Below are 21,799 nucleotides of genomic sequence, written 5' to 3' on the forward strand. Positions count from 1 at the left end.
AGCTACGGGACATTTTATTGTATTGAAGAACCATATTTACCATATTTAATTCAACTATTCTTCTTTGAACACTTGGTCTGTTTCCATTTCTTTTTGCTGTTGTAAGCAGTACTGCTATGAACATCCTGTACATAACTCTTTGGGCACATGTATAAGTATTTTTCTGTAACACGTACCTGGAAGTACAATTGTTGGAATAAGAAATATGTGTATTTAAATTATTTTAATTCTTTAAATGTTTAAACAGTTACAGACCTGCAGGAAACTTGCAAGTACAGTACACGGAACTTTTTTCCCCCCCCAATAATTTAAGAATATGTTACCATGCCCTATCATCCCTTCTCCCACAGCATACTTCAGAGTCCATTTCCTATAGACATCCTTTTGTATATCATCAATGTAACCATCTGAATCAGAAAATTAACATTGATCCGTTAATACTACCTAATCCTAAGACTTCTTTCAAGTTTCACCAGTTGTTCCAGTAATATCTAATACAAGGAATTCCCATTTACTATTCACCTAGATTTCCCAGTTTTACCACATTTGCTCTGGTGTGTATATGTATCTCCAAATACCTTTCTTCTGAATAATTTCAGAATCAGTCCCAAACACGATGCCCATTACCTCTTGATACTTCAGTGTGCATTTCTTAAAAACAAGGACACCCTCCTCCACAACCAGAGTACGTCCATCAAGATCAGGAAATTGACAGTGATCCAGTATTACCATCTAGTCCACAGACCTCATTCAGACTTCACAGATTGTCCCAATGATGATCTTTATAGGTTCAGGATCCAATCCTGGAACACCTGTTGGATTTAGTGGTCATGATTTCCCTGATCTCAGGGACTGCGGTCTCTCAGTGCTTATTCAATGCTGAAAGCTGTTGCTTTGTGTTTTGTCTATTTTATGTAAGACTTTTATTTTATTGGTGGATTATATGCTTTATTCCCATAAAATATTGCTCTTTTCCTGTGTCTTAAATTTTATCTTTGTCTTATATTAATGTTGTTTCCTTCCTGTTAGCATTTGCCTGATATATTTCTCTATTTTATATACACATATATATGTTTATATATATGTTTGTTTATATATATATATGTTTTGTTTTAGGTGTATATTTTGTCAACAGCATATAGTAATTTTTTATCCCATTTATCTTTTAAAAAAAATTTATTTGGCCACGTTGGGTCTTCTTTGCCCCGCGCGGGCTTTCTCTAGTTGTGGCAAGCAGGGGCTACTCGTCATTTTGGTGTGCAGGCTACTCTTCATTGCAGTGCACAGGCTTCTCATTGCGGGGTTTCTCTTGTTGCAGAACATGGGCTCTAGGTGTGCGGGCTTCAGTAGTTGTGATGCACGGGCTCAGTAGTTGTGGCTCGTGGGCTCTAGAGCGCAGGCTCAGTAGTTGTGGCGCACGGGCCCAGCCGCTCCGCGGCACGTGGGATCTTCCTGGACCAGGGCTTGAACCGTGTCCCCTGCATTGGCAGGCAGATTCTTAACTGCTGCGCCACCAGGGAAGTCCCCATTTATCTTTTGATAGGAGATTTATTCTATTTACACTCACTTTTTACTGATATGATTGTACATATTCTTATGTTAAAGTCCATGTTTTCTATTTAACATGTTTTTGTTTCTTTTTTCCGTTTGGTGACTTTTGTTGGATTGAATTTTAGTTGTTGGTGTTGACCTTTCTTTTTTTTTCTTGAATAAGTTAGAGGTTATATATCCTGTAACTCTTTTAGTGATTACCTTTTTTTTTGCTATATAAAATGTATTTTTAAAAATAAACTTTTTAAGAACAGTTTTAGATTTACAATGCAAAACTAGTGCAAAGAGTTCTAATGTGCTCTACACCCAGTTTCCCTCATTATTAACATTTTATATTAGCATGGTACGTTGGTCACAATTAATGAACCAACATTGATACACTATTATTAACTAAAGTCCATACTCTATTCATACTTCCTTAGTTTTTACTTAAAGTCGTTGTTTTTGTTCTAGGATCCAATCAAGGGTACCACATGACTTTCCATCATTACATCTCCGTTGGCTCTTCAGGCTATGCCAGTTTCTCAAACTTTGTTTTTGACAGCCTTGACAGTTTTGAGGAGTATTAGTCAGGTATTTTGTCGGATGCCCCTCAACTGGAATTTCTCTGATGTTTTCCTTATGATTATACTGGGGTTATAGAGTTACACTTCCTTGAGAGGAAGACCACACAGGTATAGTGCCCTTCTCATCACATCATATCAAGGGAATATAGTATCAATATGACTCATCACTGTTAAAGTTAACCTTGATCGCCTGGCTGATGTAGTGTTTGTCAGGTTTCTCCACTGATTTCTCCCCACCTTCTCATACTGTAATCTTGGAAGGAAGTCAACACTTATGGAGAGGAGAGATATCTACATAAATTAATTTGAATTCTTCTATTCTCTCCTTTTTATGTTTTTGTTCAATTATTTATATCAGCCTGGACTCATGGAAATTTATACTTAGGGTCATAATCCAATACCACTTTATTTTGCTGCTTAAAATTGTTCCACCTTTAGCCATTGAGAACTCTTTCAGTCAGTCCTGTGGTCCTTTGACCTATACCAACCAATATCAATATATTTTAAAGTACTTCCTAGCACTGTAATATGCTCCAAACTCATCTAGATATTTCCTGCCCCAATTCTAGAATCAGCCATTTCTCCAAGGAGCTCTGGTTCCATTTATTGGAGAATGGTATTTAGAAACCAAGATCTGGGTGCTCAGTGTGTTCATTGCTACTGGGGTGTTGTTGCTTCTAGGTCTTTGCACCTGACAGAGCAAGGGAATATATATCTGCATACTAACCCGTATATATACACATGTTTATGAATATTTCTATATGTAACCATCTGTATATATATATGAAGCTAAATGTGGTTCATACTGAGGTCTCCAACTCTGATCCACTATCACATGGGTCATTCTAGCCTCCTCTTCTTATCTGTAACCTCCCTCTCCAACAGTGAGAAACCTGGCTTCTATAATCCACTGTCCACTTACTTATTTGTTCAACTTCAGTATACACGCATAGTGGTTTGCTTGAGAGTTAATGTATATACCCTGGTGGGAAACTACATGCCCATCTAGAGGGAATGAAAGCTGTCAAGTTCAATAGCAGTCAGGGTTGGGCAGATGGGTCCACTTCTGAGGACAAATTCTCTTGTGAAAAACTCTTCCCCAGTGCCTTTTTAGTTATGTGTAATTAGTCAGAGATACTAGTCTAGGTGTAGTTGCTGGGATTGGGGGGAAGGTGCCCTGGGTTGCCAAAATGCAGAGCAGCCTTTATGTGAGAGCCGGGATGGGGTGAAAGAACTTGCCCATTATCAATGGAGTTTTGGGGCTCTGATACTCCCTGTTGCAAAAGTCATACTATAAAGTTTTTTAAAATAAGATTGTACTTCATGTTTCATACAGTTGAGCCTTCAGCCTTCAAGTAGACTGAAGACTGTTTGTTTTGTTGTTGTTGTTTTGGTAGCAATAGGTTGCTTGTCGAAGGATAACAATTCAATATATCTTTGGGTGGTTTCAACTGATTTCCTTTTGTGGCAGTATCTTCAGGACACTGTCTAAAGGGAAGTGACCGTTACGAGAGTATTTCAGTATTATTTTGTGTTTTGCAAACATAGTTACATTCAAAAATCTTTTTTTTTTTTTTTTAATTTTTAGGATCTGGGGACGTTGGTTTCAGTCTGGAGGATGCACTGGAAGAAACTTCCTCAGTGAAGCGTGAGTAGTAAATCAAACTATTAAAAGCAAATAATGATGCTTAATATGCACTACCCATTCAGAATACACATTCAGGGAAAACAGTAGATGGCCTGTATTTCACCTGATCCGATGGAACATGTTTATCATAAATTGCATTATTTAAAGAAAATCTGAATATTTAAAATCCTTTGTTTCCTTTGTGGAGAATACCAAAAATGTGCAATAACTGATAGAGGATTTTCTCTGGCTCAAGTCATAGCCTTTACTGGTGTGACACCTCAGCAGTGGCCTCGAAGGACTATCTTTTTCTAGCTCAGAAAAAGATACTTGGAAATGAATAAAGGATTTGTTTCTCCTTTTAGATCTTTTTATAACAGGTATTCTTAGAACCGTATCTACAGGTAATCTCTCAAATGCTAAGCTTTGTCATCAGTTTCTCTTTACATTTTTTTGAGAAAAAAATTGAAACCATTCTTTTAAAAAAAAATGCATGAATGCTTAGAAAGTAAAGTTGGTATTTCCATTGATCCCTCCCCATCCTACAACACCCACTCCCATCCCAAGAGGGAGCTGCCTAAGTCAGTTTAAGATATGCTGGTCCTGGGGCTTCCCTGGTGGCGCAGTGGTTGAGAGTCCGCCTGCCGAGGCAGGGGACGCGGGTTCGTGCCCCGGTCTGGGAAGATCCCACATGCTGCGGAGCGGCTGGGACCGTGAGCCACGGCCGCTGAGCCTGCGCGTCCGGAGCCTGTGCCCCGCAACGGAAGAGGCCACAGCAGTGAGAGGCCCGCGTATCGCAAAAAAAAAAAAAAAAAAAAAAAAAAGGAAAGATATGCTGGTCCCAACTAGTTTTCTCTGCTGTTGTGAACACCTGCACTCATAGATTATTCGGTGATTTTGTTTTACATGACATGTGTAGGGCTTTTTTTCATTTCAGTTATATGTATTTCACAACTTTTAAAAAAAATGGAATATGTATTGAAGACCTGAGTGAATATAGCTATCTGTGTTAGTTTCCTTTCTTACAGGCAGCTGTAACAAAGTACCACAGACTGGGTGGCCTAAAACCACAGAAATGTATTCACTCACAGTTCTTGAGGCCAGAAGTCCAAAATCAAGGTGTCGGTAGGACCATACGCCTGCTTGAAGGCTCTAGGGGAAGAACGCTTCCTTGCCTAGCCTAGCTTCTGGCGGCTCCAGGTGGTCCTCGGCTTGCGGCTGCATGGCTCCAGTCTCTGCCTCCGTCTTCACTTGGCCTTCTCCTTGTGTGTGTGCCTTCTCCTCTTCTGTCTCTTATAAGGACACTTTTTGTTGGTTTTAGAGCCCATCTGGATAATCTTGAATGAACTCATCTCAAGATCTTTACTTAATTACATCTGCAAAGACCCTTTTTCCAAATAAGGTCACATTCATAAGTTCTGGAGCTTAGGACTTGGCTATATATTTTGGGGGCCACTATTCAACACACTATATTATCTATATATCTATATTTTTATACCTGTATCTCATTCACAAACGTATGCTTCATGGAGCTGGCATTCCAGTGGCGTGGCTTTGGCCGTGGCCAGTGATGCCACTTCTTACTGGCAGGCATGTGGTTTGTTTCTGTTTTGCACAATTACAAATGGGACTTCAGTGAACATTCTTGTCTATTTCCTTTGTGTCCAAGTATAATGAAACTATCAGGCCAAAGGGTATATGTATTTTATATTTTAATAGATTTTGACAAATTGTTTCGAAAATGCATGTGCCATTGTGTACTCCCACTGATGCTGTTACAAGAGTATGTTTTTCCCCCAGACCCATACCATCGCCAGATTTCACCAATCAAAAACATTTTACCAGTATGATGGATAAAAAAACCATATATTTTTTTGCCATTTGCATTTTCCTCTTGGTGAATTGTCTGTTCATATCCTTTCCCCATTTTCTGCCAGGTTGCTTGTCTTTTTTTTTTTTTAATGAGTTTGAGAGGTCTCTTTGTATATTCAGGACTGACAAAGGCACGGGCTCTGGAGTTAGACTGCCTGTGTCTGAACCCTGCCTCTGCCACTTATTAACTGTTACCTTGGGTGAGTTATCTGACTTCTTTGCACCTCAGTTTCCTCATCTGTTGCATGAGGTTAATAATAATAAATTAATAATAATTGTAAGGGTTAGATAAGATGGCCCCTATGAAGTGTTCAGCAGAGGACTCCGTACAAGGTGAGTGCGCAGTGTCAGCCATTATTATTGTTCTTTGACTGATTTCATTGGAAGGACTTACTGCAGCTGGGTCTGTGGTGTAAGAGTCAGGCATACGTGAGGAATGCTCACCTGCTTAAACTGATCAACAAATTCAACATAATTCCCGTCAAACTTCCAGATAGAATTTTTGCAGACAAGCAGATCCTAAAATACATATGGAAATTCATGGAACCCAGAATAGTCAAAACAATCTTGAAAGAGAAGAAAAAGTTGGAGGACTCACACTTCTAAATTTCAGAACTTACTACAAACGTGCGGTAATCAAGATAGTGTGGTACTTATCCTAAAGATAGACATAGAGCTCAATGGAATAAAATTGAGAGTCTAGAAATGAACCATTACATCTATGGCCAGTTGACTTGTGACCAAGATGCCAAGACTATTCAATGGGGGAAGAATGGTGTCTTCAGTAAATGGTGCTGAGACAATTGGATATCCACATGCAAAAAATGAATTTGGATCCCTGCCTCATACATTACACAAAAATTAACTCAAAATAGATCATATACCTAAAAATGAACTTCTAAGAGCTTTATAGTTTTGTGTGTGGTGTGAGGTGAGAGCCTTGAGCATTTTCAGGTGTTTCCTGAACATGTCCACAGTCCTATACATGCAGGTGGCCTTTTAGATTCCCAGGAAAATAAATATACTTAATTTATTAGCAGTGATGGTTTTAATGAAATTGTTTAACATTTCCAAAACCAAACGTGACCAAACAACAAAACAAACACAGTAAGTATAAACAGACCCCTAACTAGTAAATTTGTTAATTTCCTGATGGAGGACTTTTTAATATTTATATCCCTTTGTCAACTGTGCGCTGGCTCTTCTGATCTTCATCAGCACCCATGAGCCAGTGTGTCTGGGACCTGTAGGACCACCAGCACATGGTGTCTTCGGTTGAATGACATCCTTCAAGACCACATCGCTCTGCCATCCTTTTTTTCTATCTTGGCTGCTTTCACTTAGCGTAACACTTTCAAGGTTCACCATGTTGCTTTCAGAATTTGCCCCTCCCTCTCACCTGCCTTCACTCCCCACTTCCCTCCATCTCTCCCCTCATCTCTCCCTTTTTTTCTCTGTGTGCAATCATCTCACAGGGGGAACCCACTTCTGCTTTTGCCGAATCAAGCTTCTTATGAGTGCCCTGATTTTCTCCGAATGCCATGGCACTGTCGTTAAGCCACACCCAGGGGTGCGGCACACCTTACAAAGAGGTGCTCCGGGCAGGAGTGCAGTGTTGCAGGCAGCATTTGCTGAGCATCAGAGAATCCTTTCTACATTTGTCATTTTGAGCAAGGCTTCACAGGAACAGATGTCTTTATTTTAGGAGCTCTTTGCTTTGATGACGGTGACCTACTATTCTAATTCCTTGATAAGTAGCTAGACTTTGCTCATCTCAATTATGGATGACAATAAATCCCATTTAAAGGCTCACAACAAGAAAATCGGTAGTTAATGGTATCTTAAAAGTACACAAATCCAAGGTCATGCTCTGTATCACTGCAGGCTCAGGCTGTGGCAGAGCATCGGGTTCCCTAGACATGTAAGGAGCGCATTCTCTTGAACCGGCACCTGCAGATCTTCCGAGAAACCAGGCTCCTCAGAAACTGTGAGTAGTAGGGCAGAGGTCCACAAAGCTATCGTGATCAAGACAGTGTGGCGCAGCATAAGGATAGAACAGAAATCAGAGTTCCCCAAGTAAACCCTTCACATCTATGTTCAGTTGATTTCTTTTTAAAGCTGGAAAAAGAAATATTTTTACACAAGCACTGCATGAAGCATACGGATTTTAAGCTAATATTCTATAAGTGGCAATTGCTTTTCTGAAAGTTGCACAAATAATGGTTTCAGTAATGTCATTTCCCTTTCCTAACTGTACATATCGCCATAATATAAGGTATACATAAGGAGCCCCATTTAGACAGGTAAGCTGTACTTCTTCATATTATAGGTGCAAAGTCAAATGGAAATTATAGATATAAAACCATCTCTAAACTGATGATCTAGATTTGAAAACTACATAATGACAACAGATTATCACTTGTGGTTCCCTTACCGTAAAAATCCATCCACTGGTGTGGCCTCCACATTGAAGTATGCATTCGTGTACCCAAAGCCTTCACAAAGAGTGAAGGAAGTATGATCATTTTAAGAGAAAGACTTTCCGTATTCTCAACTTCCCTATATACTTTTACTAAAACTGAATTGTGGTAGAATGCACATGCAGTTGTGATGATACCCTCCTTTCCCACCCTTCCCTCTTCGTAAGTAAGCTATTGAAGTAAAATTCACGTAACATAAAATTAGCCATTTTAAAGCGAACAATTCAGTAGCATTTTAAGACATTCACCGTGGTGCAACCACCACCTCTATCCAGTCCTAAAACACTTCCATTACTCCAGAGTAAGAACCCTTACCCATTAAGCAGTTTCTACTCATTTCTCCCTCCCCCTAGCCCCAGACCATCATCAATCTACTTTCTGTATCAGTTGACTGATCTCTCCAAGATATCTCATATAAATAGTATCATATAATGTGGAACGTTTTGTCTTTGGCTTCTCTCACATAGCATAATGTTTTGGAGGTTCATCCACCTTATAGCATGTATCAGTGTTTCACTCCTTTTTATGTCTGAGTAATATTCCATTGTATGGATAGACCACAGTTTTATCTATTCATCAGTTGATAGACGTTTGACTGTTTCCATCTTTTGGCTATTATGAAGAATGCTGCTGTGAACATGCATGTACATGTTCTTGTTTGCACGTACATGTTCTTATTTGAATACCTGCTTTTAATTCTTTAGGGTGTATACCCTGGGAGTGGAATCCCAAGGTCATATGGTCATTCTGTGTTTAACTTTTGGAGGAACTGCCAAACTTTTTTCCATAGTCGCTGTACCATTTTACACTCCTACCAGCAGTGTATGAGGATTCCAATTTTTCCACATCCTCACCAGCTTATTTTCCTTTTTCCCCCCAGACTTTTGTACCCTTTGACTGACACCTCCTCCATTTCCCTTTGCCCCAAGCCCCTGGTGACCACCATTCTACTCTCTATGAATTTGACTATTTTAGATTCCTCATAGAAGTAGAGTCACGTAGTATTCTTTTGTGTCTGGCTTCATTTAGCATGATGTCCTCCAAGTCCATCCATGTTGTCCCAAAGGGCAGGATTTTCTTATTTTTTAAGGATGAATAATATTCCATTGCATGTATATTCCACGTTTTCATTATCCAGTCATCCATCAATGGACACTTGAGTTGTTTCCATATTGTGGCTATTGAGATTAATGCTACAGTGAACTTGGACATGTTGTTACCTCTTTGAGATCCTTATTTCATTTCTTTTGGATATATACCCAAAAGTAGGATTGCTGGATCAAATGATAGTTTTTTTTTTTAAATGTTTACTTATTTTTTATTTATTTATTTTTGGCTGCATTGGGTCTTCATTGCTGCGTGGGCTTTCTCTAGTTGCAGAGAGCAGGGGCTACTCTTCGTTGTGGTGCACAGGCTTCTCATTGCTGTGGCTTCTCTTGCAGAGCACGGGCTCTAGGCACGTGTGCTTCAGTAGTTGTGGCTCACGGGCTCCAGTAGTTGTGGCTCGTGGGCTCCAGTAGTTGTGGCTCGTGGGCTCCAGTAGTTGTGGCTCATGGACTCTATAGCGTAGGCTCAGTAGTTGTGGCGCACGGGCCTAGTTGCTCCGCAGCATGTGGGATCTTCCCAGACTAGGGCTCGAACCCGTGTCCCCTGCATTGGCAGGCGGATTCTTAACCACTGCACCACCAGGGAAGTCCCCAAATGATAGTTCTGTTTTTCATTTTTTTGAGGAACCTCCATACTGTTTTCCATCATGGGTGTACCATTTTACATTCCCACTGACAGTGTAGAAGGGGCTCCTTTTTCTCCACAACCTCATCAACACACTATCTTTTGTGGTTTTTTTTTTTTTGGTTTTTTTTTTGCGGTACGCGGGCCTCTCATTGTTGTGGCCTCTCCCGTTGCGGAGCACAGGCTCCGGACGCGCAGGCTCAGCAGCCATGGCTCACGGGCCCAGCCGCTCCGCGGCATGTGGGATCTTCCCGGACCGGGGCACAAACCCGTGTCCCCTGCATCGGCAGGCGGACTCTCAACCACTGCGCCACCAGGGAAGCCCTATCTTTTGTTTTTTTGATAGTAGTCATCCCAACAGGTATGAGATGATGTCTCATTGTGGTTTTGATTTGCATATTCCTGATGATTAGTGATGTTGAGCATCTTTTCATGTACCTGATGGCCATTTGTATGTTTTCTTTGGAGAAATGTCTAAGTTCCTTTGCCCATTTTTTAAAATTGAAGTATAGTAGTTGATGTACAATATTATGTAAGTTACAGGTGTACAGTTTAGTGCTTCACAATTTTTAAAGGTTATACTCCATTTATAGTTATTATAGAATATTGGCTGTACTCCCTGTGTTGTACAGTATATCCTTGTAGCACATTTTACATATAATAATTTGCACCTCTTAGTCCCCTACCCCTATCTTGCCCCTCCCCCCTTCCTTCTCCCCACTGGTAAATACTAGTTTATTTTCTATATCTGTGAGTCTGTTTCTTTTTTAAGTGTTCACTAGTTTGTTGTATTTTTTAGATTCCGCGTATAAGTGCTATGGTACAGTATTTGTCATTCAGTTATCATAAAACCCTCCAAGTCTTTCCATGTTGTTGCAGATGGCAAAACTTCATTCTTTTTTATGGCTGAGTAGTATTCCATTTTGTGTGTGTGTGTGTGTGTGTGTGTGTGTGTGTGTATACACATCACTTCTTTTTCCATTCATCTGTTGATGGACACTTATATTGCTTCCATATTTTGGCAATTGTAAATAATGCTGCTGTGAACATTGTGGTGGATGTATCTTTTTGAATTAGTGTTTCTGGGGTTTTTTTGGATATATACCCAGGAGTGCAATTGTTGGGCCATATGGAAGTTCTATTTTTAGTTTTTTAAGAAACCTCCATACTGTTTTCCACAGTGGCTGGACCAATTCACATCCCTACCAACAGTATAGGAGGGTTCCCTTTTCTCCACATTGTTGCCAACATTTTTTGTGTGTGGTCTTTTTGATGATAGCCATTCTGACAGGTGTGAGGTAATACCTCATTGTGGTTTTGATTGGCATTTCCCTGATGATAAGTGATGTTGAGCCTCTTTTCATGTGTCTGTTGGCCATCTGCATTTCCTCTTTGGAAAAATGTCTGTTCACTTCTTCCCATTTTTTAATCGGGTTGTTTGGGTTTTTTTGATGTTGAGTTGTATGAGCTGTTTGTATGTGTTGGATGTTAATGCCTTATCGATCAATCATTTGCAAATATTTTCTCCCATTCAGTAGGTTGTCTTTTTGTTTTGTCAATGGTTTCCTTTGCTGTGACAGAAATTTTAATATGTTGTGTTCTTATTTTCATTCATCTCAAGTGTATTTTATGATTTCCCTTGTGATTTCTTCCCTGAACCATTGGTTATTAGGAGTGTGCTGTGTAATTGCCATATAGCTGGAAATTTTTCAAATGCCCTTTTGTTAATGATTTCTATTTTCATTCCATGGTGGTTGGAGAACACAATTTGTATGATTTCAGAATTTTAAAATATATTGAGATATGTTTTGTAGCCTAGCATGTGGTCTGTCTTGGAGAATGTTCCATGTGTAATTGAGTAGAATGTGTTTGCTGGTTTGAGGGCATGCGTTCTATAGATGTCTGGTAGATCTAGTTGGTTTATAGTGTCGTTCAAATCTTGTATTTCCCTTTTGTTCTACTTATGATTGAAAGGATTGTATTGAGCTATCCAACTATTGTTGAATTGTCTATCCTTCCCTTCAGTTTTGTTACATTTTGCTTCATATATTTTGGGGGTTCTATGGTTAGGTGCACATGTTTAAAATTGTATATCTTACTGCGGGTTTATCCTTTTATCAGTATAAAATGTCACTCTTCGACTCCTATGACAATTTTTGTCTTAAAGACTATTTTATCTGATAATGGTGTAGCTCCCCCAGCTCTCTTATGGTTGTTATTTGTATACTATACCTTTATCCATCCTTTTACTTTCAACCAATTTCTATTTTTGCTATTTTTTTCTGGGTAGTTGATTAATTATTGAATGGTTGCCGTGCACACAGCCAAACCTGTTTCATCTCTGCCTCTCCCATTACTTAAATTTCATTTCCTTCTTCCACCTCTAATTGTAGGAACAGTTACAGCATAGTCTTTTTTGGGAGGCTTCATTATTTTTATTTTTTTAACAACGTAGTCTTGAAGTTCAAGAAAAACTACTGGAAAACTCCTGTGTGGCATGCTACGTAATTGATGTGCAAGAAGTCCACAATTTTAAAGGAATATGGTTGAGCTGAAAGACCTAGTATTAACAGCAGTAACCACACTTATATACAATATTTTGTTGGTGTTGTAACCACTTTCAGCTGATGAGACACTCCCATACTCTACTGGGAACATAGCGTCACTTCATCCCTGGGCAGTATTACCTGTGATTACGGTGCCGGGTTGAGAGTGGTGACAGCCAAGGCTTGGAGCTCTCGGGTTGTGCTCAAGCTCTGGGACCCCTGAAGCATGTGGTCATCTCCTGTAGATCTGGGCTCAAGTCCCAGCTCCACTAATCACCAGATCAAATGCGGGATCATGTCCACCTCACCACCCATCCTGTGAAGAAAAGCAAGCAGAACTCGTCTCCTGTAAACACTCTTACATCTCTTTGTCATCCTCAAGGTGGCTCTTCAGAGGCATCAGAGGGACCTCAGGACCAGGACAGGAGTGCTGTGCTCATGCTGTGACTTCCCTGAGCCGTGCAGGGGCTGCTGTGTGTGTTACTAATTGTGCTCCCCTTGCTGTCCCCCTTCCCCCTTTAGAGAGATGGGACCGTGTCACCACCACAACCAGGAGACCGGGAGCGACCAGAGCTCCAGCAAAGCCTGCAGGTAACACGGCTGTTCTGAGGAGGGCACTAAGGAGGGACCCCGTGGAGCTCCTTCTGGGATAGTATCCAGTTGAACTACCCATAGTTTTAAGTCCTGTGTGTGTAATGCCAACCGAGACCTTCATCTGAACACTGGGTTTAACTTAATAGAGTATGACCAGTCACTATGACTTCTGTGTGTTTTATGAAAAGTCCTGCTTGGGAGAATTTCAAGAGAAAAATGCATTTGGACTTCCTCCCCTTTTCAACCATTTTACACTCTAAAATCAGGGAAGATATAATTGTTTAGGTTTTATGAAGCCCATCAAACATTTTCTTTAGGCAGATGGAGCATTTTGAAATGGCATTTGCTTTACAGTGTCATCTTTCACTGAAGGATTTTGGAACTTGTTGCTTCTTTGTGACTCTTTCCTGGAGCTGTTTTAACTTTTCTCCAGATGGGCCATTTTACTATTCAGATATCTTCACTGATATAAAGAGAAACGTAGCCTTGGGGTGGGGAGCGCAGTCGTTGCTCCCATCTGGCAACTTGTTACTAGTACTTAAGGAGCATGCTACCGTGTTCCTTGAAGTGGATAGCTACCTTTCTTCTGAAGAGACAGTCATGACCCAGAAGAGTGAGTGCTGCTTCACAGTTTGCCCTCACGTCTTCACATCTGCAGCCTCAAAGAGGCGCATTGTGACCACGTAGCCTCCCTCTTGAGTGTCCAGTTTCTGACTCTATGCAGCTGGTTTTGAATCTTGGGTTAATACCTATAATCAGTGAGTTTACTGTTAAAATGGTCTGACTGCTGGCCTAAGCAAAGCACGTGTGGGAATATAAAGTAGTGGAAAATTGGTAAATATATTGCAAAGGCAGAAAGCAGTAACTTGCTCCATCCTGTTGGTATTTCCATTATCAGTGTCTGTAGAAGGAGTCAGACCCCAATTTAAGTTTCTTTGTCTTAACTCATTGATTGCGCTGATCAGCAGAGCCCACGAATGTTGACTTGTTTTTTTGGAATCTTGTACCCAGTTGCTAATCAGTTGGCTGTTTTTTTTTTATGTTTTGGGGCTTCACTGAAGGTAGTGAATTTGACCTGGCCGATGCCTTGGATGATCAAGATCATGGCCACAGGAAGCCGAGTGCAGGAGGAGGAGGTAAGTCACAGCTGGTTGAAGGCACAGGCCAGTGCTGTAGCTCCCCGGTCAGGGTGTAGCTCATTAACTACAGCAGCGCACAGAGCCACTCCTGGCCTGGCAGAGCTGGGGGCGCTTCAAGGCCCAGGAGAACCCTACCACAGTGGTTCTCAAGCGTTTTGGTCTCAGGACTCCTCAAATTATGGAGGATCTCTATTGAGGTGTGGGTCACGTCTATCAATATTTATCATCTTTGAACTTAAAACTGAAAAATTTTTAAAAATATTTTTATTAATTTTAAATGAAAAATAATACGGCCATAACTGTTAAGATAAATAGCATATTTTTATGGTAAATGACCATGCTTTTCCTAGTGGAAGAGCTGGGCTCTCACATCTGCTTCTAGATTCAATTGTTGTGATATATTGTTATGGTTGAAGTATATGAAGGAAATCTGGCTTCCTATAAATATACAGCTGGAAAATGGAGGAATATTTCAATTGACTATTCATGTAATTATGGACATTCTTCTTTGATACGACACAAAAATTCAGCCATTGGTTGTTTCTTACAGGTTAAGTGCAGTGTGGAGTATGAAACCGCATGAATGAATCTTCCGTCCTTGACCCCAGTGACCCCCCTCTCTTATCCTTTGAATGGATCTTTTACTGGTCGTGGTTTGGGAGCATCGTCGTGCACTGGTCCCTGGGAAGATGTCAGTGCCCTGCCTTATGCAGACCTTCCCGGTGCTGACGCATTCCATTCTACACCAGAACATCACCTGTGTTACTATCACCACCCATCTCATTGGAAAAAGTCTTTAAGTATCGGGAAGCTGTCAAGCTCACAGTAGTAGTTTTTCAAAATTCTTAACGTTGCTTGAAATCTTAAATTTTACCATTGGCAAAAATACTGTTAGTTGTTTCCCTTGAAGTGAAGGGCTCACTTCATTCATTTGCAAGAAAATGTCTGTCAGATATTCAAGTCAGTATAACCGTAGTCGTACTACTGAATCCTTCAAGGAAGAATCTTGTATGAGAGAAGCGGCTAGCAGTGCTTAGAACTGATGCAGTCGCGCAAATGCTTTTCCTGTGTCAACCTCTGTATTTTGAGGTGCCACAGAAAAGCTTTAAGCATACTTGCTGTTTTATCAGAATATTAAAAGGGCACATTTTCATGAAAGTAATAATTTTTCTGCTCATATTCGTTTTCCAGTGCTGCCTAACGTATTACCACAAACTTGCTGGTTTAAAACAATTTTCAGTTATTGGGTTGGCCAAAAAGTTCGTTCGGGGTTTTGGTTTTTTTTTTTTTTTTTTTTTTGGGCCAATCCTATATTTTCTTTTTTTAGCATCTTTACTGGAGTATAATTGCTTTACAATGGTGTGTTAGTTTCTGCGTTATAACAAAGTGAATCAGTTATACATATACATATATCCCTATATCTCTTCCCTGTTGCATCTCCCTCCCTCCCACCCTCCCTATCCCACCCCTCTAGGTGGTCACAAAGCACCGAGCTGATCTCCCTGTGCTATGCGGCTGCTTCCCACTAGCTATCTGTTTTACATCTGGTAGCGTATATATATCCATGCCAGTCTCTCACTTCGTCCCAGCTTACCCTTCCCCCTCCCCGTGTCCTCAAGTCCATTCTCTGCGTCTTAAATAAAGTCTGCGTCTTTATTCCTGTCCTGCCCCTAGGCTCTTCAGAACCTTTTTTTTTTTTTTAGATTCCACATATATGTGTTAGCATACTGTATTTGTTTTTCCCTTTCTGACTTGCACTCTGTATGACAGACTCTAGGTCCATCCACCTCGCTACAAATAGCTCAATTTCCTTTCTTTTTATGGCTCAGTAATATTCCATTGTATATACGTGCCACATCTTCTTTATCCATTCATTGTCGATGGACACTTAGGTTGCTTCTATGTCCTGGCCATTGTAAATAGAGCTGCAATGAACATTTTGGTACATGACTCTTTTTGAATTATGGTTTTCTCAGGGTATATGCCCAGTAGTGGGATTGCTGGGTCATATGGTAGTTCTACTTTCTGTTTTTTAAGGAACCTCCATACTGTTCTCCATAGTGGCTGTATCAGTTTACATTCCCACCAACAGTGGAAAAGTCCAACCCTATATTTTCTAAGTTTCTCTGTGCTGCTGAAGTCCAGATGTTTAACTGTCAAACCTTTTTTGACAAAATAACCTTGATTCTCAACTTTCCCTTTGCCTACTTTTATTTTTTGTACTTTATTTGTTTTTATTTATTTATTTTTGGCTGTGTTGGGTCTTCGTTGCTGCACGTGGGCTTTCTCTAGTTGTGGTGAGCGGGGGCTACTCTTCATGGCGGTGCATGGGCTTCTCACTGCAGTGGCTTCTCTTGTTGCAGAGCACGGGCTCTAGGCACACGGGCTTCAGTAGTTGTGGCTTGCGGGCTCTAGAGCACAGGCTCAGTAGTTGTGGCACATGGGCTTAGTTGCTCTGAAGCATGTGGGATATTCCTAGACCAGGGCTCAAACCCGTGTCCCCTGCATTGGCAGGTGGATTCTTAACCACTGCACCACCAGGGATGTCCCCTTTGCCTACTTTTAACAAATTTATTTTTAGATAATTACAGATTTACATGTAGTTGTAGGAAATACTACAGAAAGAGCCGTTATTCCCTTCACCTAGTTTTCCCCAGTGGTAACATGTTGCAAATTGTACTATAATATCACAAACATTTTTTTGTCTGTTTTTTAAAAAAACTCATGTATTTTTTAAAATTTGGTTTTTATTGAGGCAACATTGGCTTATAACATTATATAAGTTTTATGTGTACAACCTTATATTTCTACTTCTGTATACACTACAGGGTGCTCACCACCAAAAATTTAGTTTCCTCCATGACCATAGAGTTGATCCCCTTTACCCATTTCACACCCCGCCCCCACTCTGGTAATGACTATTCTGTTCTCTATATCTGTGTGTTTGTTTTTGTTTGTCCAACCATTTTATTCAGATTTCCCAGTTTTTACTTGTACTCACTTCTGTGTGCGTGTGTGCTTAGTTTTTTGCAGTTTATCACGTGCAGGTTTGTGTATTTGCCATGATAGGCAGGCACAGAACAGTTCCATCATTATAACTATTGTTGTTGGGTGAACTGTTCTCTATATGTCACTTAGATCTTGATGGTTGGTTGTGTTTACTGGTTCTTCTACAACCTTGATGATTTTTTGTCTAGTAGTCCTGTCAATTGCTGTGAGTAGGGCGTTGAATTCCCCAACTGTAGTTGTGGATTTGTATCTCCTCTTAGCTCTCTGTTTCCGCCTCATGTATTTTAAGTCTGCTTTTTTGGTGCACCCAAATTTAGGATCATGATGTCTTCCTGATAAGTTTCCTCTTATCATGATGTCCCTTTTTTCTTCTCTAGCACTTTCCTTGCTCTGAAGTTTCCCTTATCCACTATTAATATAGCCACTCCTGCTTATTCTTTTTTTTTTTTTTAGTATGTATCAACTCTACTTTATTTTATTTTTTTAACATCTTTATTGGAGTACCATTGCTTTACAATGGTGTGTTAGTTTCTGCTTTATAACAAAGTGACTCAGTTATACATATACACATGTTCCCATATCTCTTCCCTCTTGCGTCTCCCTCCCTCCCACACTCCCTATCCCACCCCTCTAGGTGGTCACAAAGCACCGAGCTGATCTCCCTGTGCTATGTGGCTGCTTCACACTAGCTATATATTCTACATTTGGTAGTGTATATATGTCCATGCCACTCTCTTACTTTGTCCCAGCTTACCCTTCCCCCTCTCCACATCCTCAAGTCCATTCTCTAGTAGGTCTGTGTCTTTATTCATGTCTTACCCCTAGGTTCTTCATGACCTTTTTTTTCCCTTAGATTCCATATATATGTGTTAGCATACGGTATTTGTTTTTCTCTTTCTGACTTACTTCACTCTGTATGACAGACTCTAGGTCCATCCACCTCACTACAAATAGCTCAATTTCGTTTCTTTTTATGTCTGAGTAATATTACATTGTATATATGTGCCACATCTTCTTTATCCATTCATCCGATGTTGGACACTTAGGTTGCTTCCATCTCCTGGCTATTGTAAATAGAGCTGCAATTAACATTTTGGTACATGACTCTTTTTGAATTATGGTTTTCTCAGGGTATATGCCCAGTAGTGGGATTGCTGGGTCGTATGGTAGTTCTATTTTTAATTTTTTAAGGAACCTCCATACTGTTCTCCATAGTGGCTGTATCAATTTACATTCCCACCAACAGTGCAAGAGGGTTCCCTTTTCTCCACACCCTCTCCAGCATTTATTGTTTCTAGATTTTTTGATGATGGCCATTCTGACCAGTGTGAGATGATATCTCATTGTAGTTTTGATTTGCATTTCTCTAATGATTAATGATGTTGAGCATTCTTTCATGTGTTTGTTGGCAGTCTGTATATCTTCTTTGGAGAAATGTCTATTTAGGTCTTCTACCCATTTTTGGATTGGGCTGTTTGTTTTTTTTGTTATTGAGCTGCATGAGCTGCTTGTAAATTTTGGAGATTAATCCTTTGTCAGTTGCTTCATTTACAAATATTTTCTCCCATTCTGAGGGTTGTCTTTTGGTCTTATTTATGGTTTCCTTTGCTGTGCAAAAGCTTTGAAGTTTCATTAGGTCCCATTTGTTTATTTTTGTTTTTATTTTCATTTGTCTAGGAGGTGGGTGAAAAAGGATCTTGCTGTGATTTATGTCATAGAGTGTTCTGCCTATGTTTTCCTCTTAAGAGTTTGATGGTTTCTGGCCTTACATATAGGTCTTTAATCCATTTTGAGCTTATTTTTGTGTATGGTGTTAGGGAGTGTTCTAATCTCATTCTTTTACATGTACCTGTCCAGTTTTCCCAGCACCACTTATTGAAGAGACTGTCTTTTCTCCACTGTATATTCTTACCTCCTTTATCAAAGATAAGGTGACCATATGTGCGTGGGTTTATCTCTGGGCTTTCTATCCTGTTCCACTGATCTACATTTCTGTTTTTGTGCCAGTACCATACTGTCTTGATTACTGGAGCTTTGTAGTATAGTCTGAAGTCAGGGAGCCTGATTCCTCCAGCTCCATTTTTCATTCTCAAGATTGCTTTGTCTCTTTGGGGTCTTTTGTGTTTCCATACAAATTGTGAAATTTTTTGTTCTAGTTCTGTGAACAATGCCAGTGGTAGTTTGATAAGAATTGCATTGAATCTGTAGATTGCTTTGGGTAGTAATTTTCACAATGTTGATTCTTCCAATCCAAGAACATGGTATATCTCTCCATCTATTTGTATCATCTTTAATTTCTTTCATCAGCATCTTATAATTTTCTGCATACAGGTCTTTTGTCTCCTTAGGTAGGTTTATTCCTAGATATTTTATTCTTTTTGTTGCAATGGTAAATGGGAGTGTTTTCTTGATTTCACTTTCAGATTTTTCATCATTAGTGTATAGGAATGCAGGAGATTTCTGTGCATTAATTTTGTATCCTGCCACTTTACCAAATTCATTGATTAGCTCTAGTAGTTTTCTGGTAGCATCTTTAGGATTCTCTATGTATAGTATCATGTCATCTGCAAACAGTGACAGCTTTACTTCTTCTTTTCCGATTTGGATTCCTTTTATTTCCTTTTCTTCTCTGATTGCTGTGGCTAACACTTCCAAAACTATGTTGAATAATAGTGGTGAGAGTGGGCAACCTTGTCTTGTTCCTGATCTTAGAGGAAATGGTTTCAGTTTTTCACCATTGAGGACAATGTTGGCTGTGGGCTTGTCATATATGGCCTTTATTATGTTGAGGAACGTTCCCTCTATGCCTACTTTCTGCAGGGTTTTTCTCCTAAATGGGTGGTGTTTTTTTTTTTTTATTATTACTGTTCACATGCACATTTAGACACCAGGACTGGAGAAGCTGTGGTTTCTTAAGGCTAAGTGGCATATCAGTAAACTTTCCTTATTTGTTTTCATTGAACCTTATTGGACTTTCTTACCCTTTGAATGAATCTTTTGCCCATTCATGATTTTGTAACGTCCTACATACATTTTCTGGAAAACACTAGTGTCCTGAGTTGTGTTGAGCTTTTAAATGATGACACCTTTCCTTATGCAATATTCAAATGTCATATTTGTTAATATCACCAGTGATCTGATAGGAAGAGTCTTTATTGGGAAGCTGACAGGCTCATGGTGCCAGTTACACGTTTTCCAAAGTTGTGTATATTTTTTTGAAAGCTAAATTTTCTTATTGTCAGCTGATACTGTCAGTTGATTTCCTTGAATTGACAGGCTCATTTAATTCATTTTCAAAAAAATTTTTGGCAAATATTCAAATATGAATAGACACAGTTTGCTATAATTTACTCTTTGAAATAAATTTGTTCTTCCATGAGAAAAGCAGCTAATTCAGCTGAAAACTGAAACAATCACACAAGTGACCTTCCTCAAGTCACCTGTGATGCTTTGGTGTGCAACAAAAATGCTTTAACAATCCTTCCCATTTCATAACACAGAATGTTAAAATGTTGATATACTCAAGGTTGAGTGCTCATGAAATATTTTTGCTACTCCCTCTTATTAATTTTATATTGCCTCATAATCAGGTAGCATAAATTATTGAGTTAAAACAATTTCCATTCATTCTCTTATTTCCCTGGGTCAGGAGTTTGGGTTCTGTTTAGCTGGGTCCTCTGCTCTATAACTCCTACAAGGCTGCCATGCAGGTGTCAGCTGGGGCTAGGGTCTCATCTGAGGTTTGAGGTTGTGTTAGTTTCCTGTTGCTGCTCTAACGAATTACCGGCAACTTGGTGGCTTAAAAAACACACATTTATTATCTTATAATTATTGAGGTCAGAAATCCAAAATGGATCACAGTGAGCTAAAATGCATGTGTCAGCAGGGCTGTTTCTTTTTCTGGAGGCTCTACAGAATTAGTAGAGAGTCTGTAGAGTCTGTTGTCTCCTTGTCTTTTCCAGCTTCTTCAGGATGCCTGTATTCTTTGGCTCATGGCCCTCTCTCTCCATCTTCAGAGCCAGCAGTGTAGGGTAGCATCTTCAGATCTTTCTCTCTCTCACCCCTACTTTTGTCATCACATCTTTACTTGGCCTGTGACCCTCCTGCTTCTCTATTTCTCTTTTAAGGACTGTTGTGATTACACCAGACCCACCCAGATAATCCAGGATAGTGTCCCCATCTCAGTGTCCTTGATTTAGAAACATCTGCAAGACCTTTTGCCATATAAGGTAACATATTCACAGGTTCTGGGAATTAGGACATTGACATCTTGGGGGCGACATTTTAATGCTAACACATCTGTCGTCTGGCTCACAAACCTTCATGTCCCTTCCACCTGCAAAATACATTGTCCATTCCAACTTCTTTAAAAGTTTCATCCCGGGCTTCCCTGGTGGCGCAGTGGTTGGGAGTCCGCCTGCCGATGCAGGGGACACGGGTTCGTGCCGCGGTCCGGGAAGATCCCACATGCCGCGGAGCGACTGGGCCCGTGAGCCATGGCCGCTGAGCCTGCGCGTCCGGAGCCTGTGCTCCGCAACGGGAGAGGCCACACCAGTGAGAGGCACGCGTACCGATAAAAAAAAAAAAAAAAAGAAGTTTCAGCCCATCACATCGTCAACTCAAATTGCAGAATCTCATCGTAATTTCATAAGCAGAAACGTCCCAAATCTCATCATCTAAATTA

The 21,799-nt window shown here is 40.1% G+C and overlaps 1 protein-coding gene across 3 annotated transcripts in view; it reads left to right on the forward strand.

Moving 5' to 3' along the window:
* Positions 1–21,799, forward strand: part of CD99L2 (CD99 molecule like 2) — a 112,362-nt gene that overhangs the window by 53,510 nt on the left and 37,053 nt on the right. For 2 of the 3 annotated variants that reach the window (XM_060292921.1, XM_030846966.2), the window contains exons 2-4: positions 3,706–3,765; positions 12,896–12,964; positions 14,029–14,103. In XM_060292921.1, the coding sequence (XP_060148904.1) occupies positions 3,706–3,765; positions 12,896–12,964; positions 14,029–14,103 (204 nt within the window). The remainder of the gene's footprint in view (positions 1–3,705; positions 3,766–12,895; positions 12,965–14,028; positions 14,104–21,799) is intronic. The other variant, XM_060292922.1, reaches the window with a different exon arrangement.

The sequence above is a fragment of the Globicephala melas genome, chromosome X (genome assembly GCF_963455315.2).
Source record: "Globicephala melas chromosome X, mGloMel1.2, whole genome shotgun sequence".
In the NCBI taxonomy this organism is placed as follows: Eukaryota; Metazoa; Chordata; class Mammalia; order Artiodactyla; family Delphinidae; genus Globicephala; species Globicephala melas.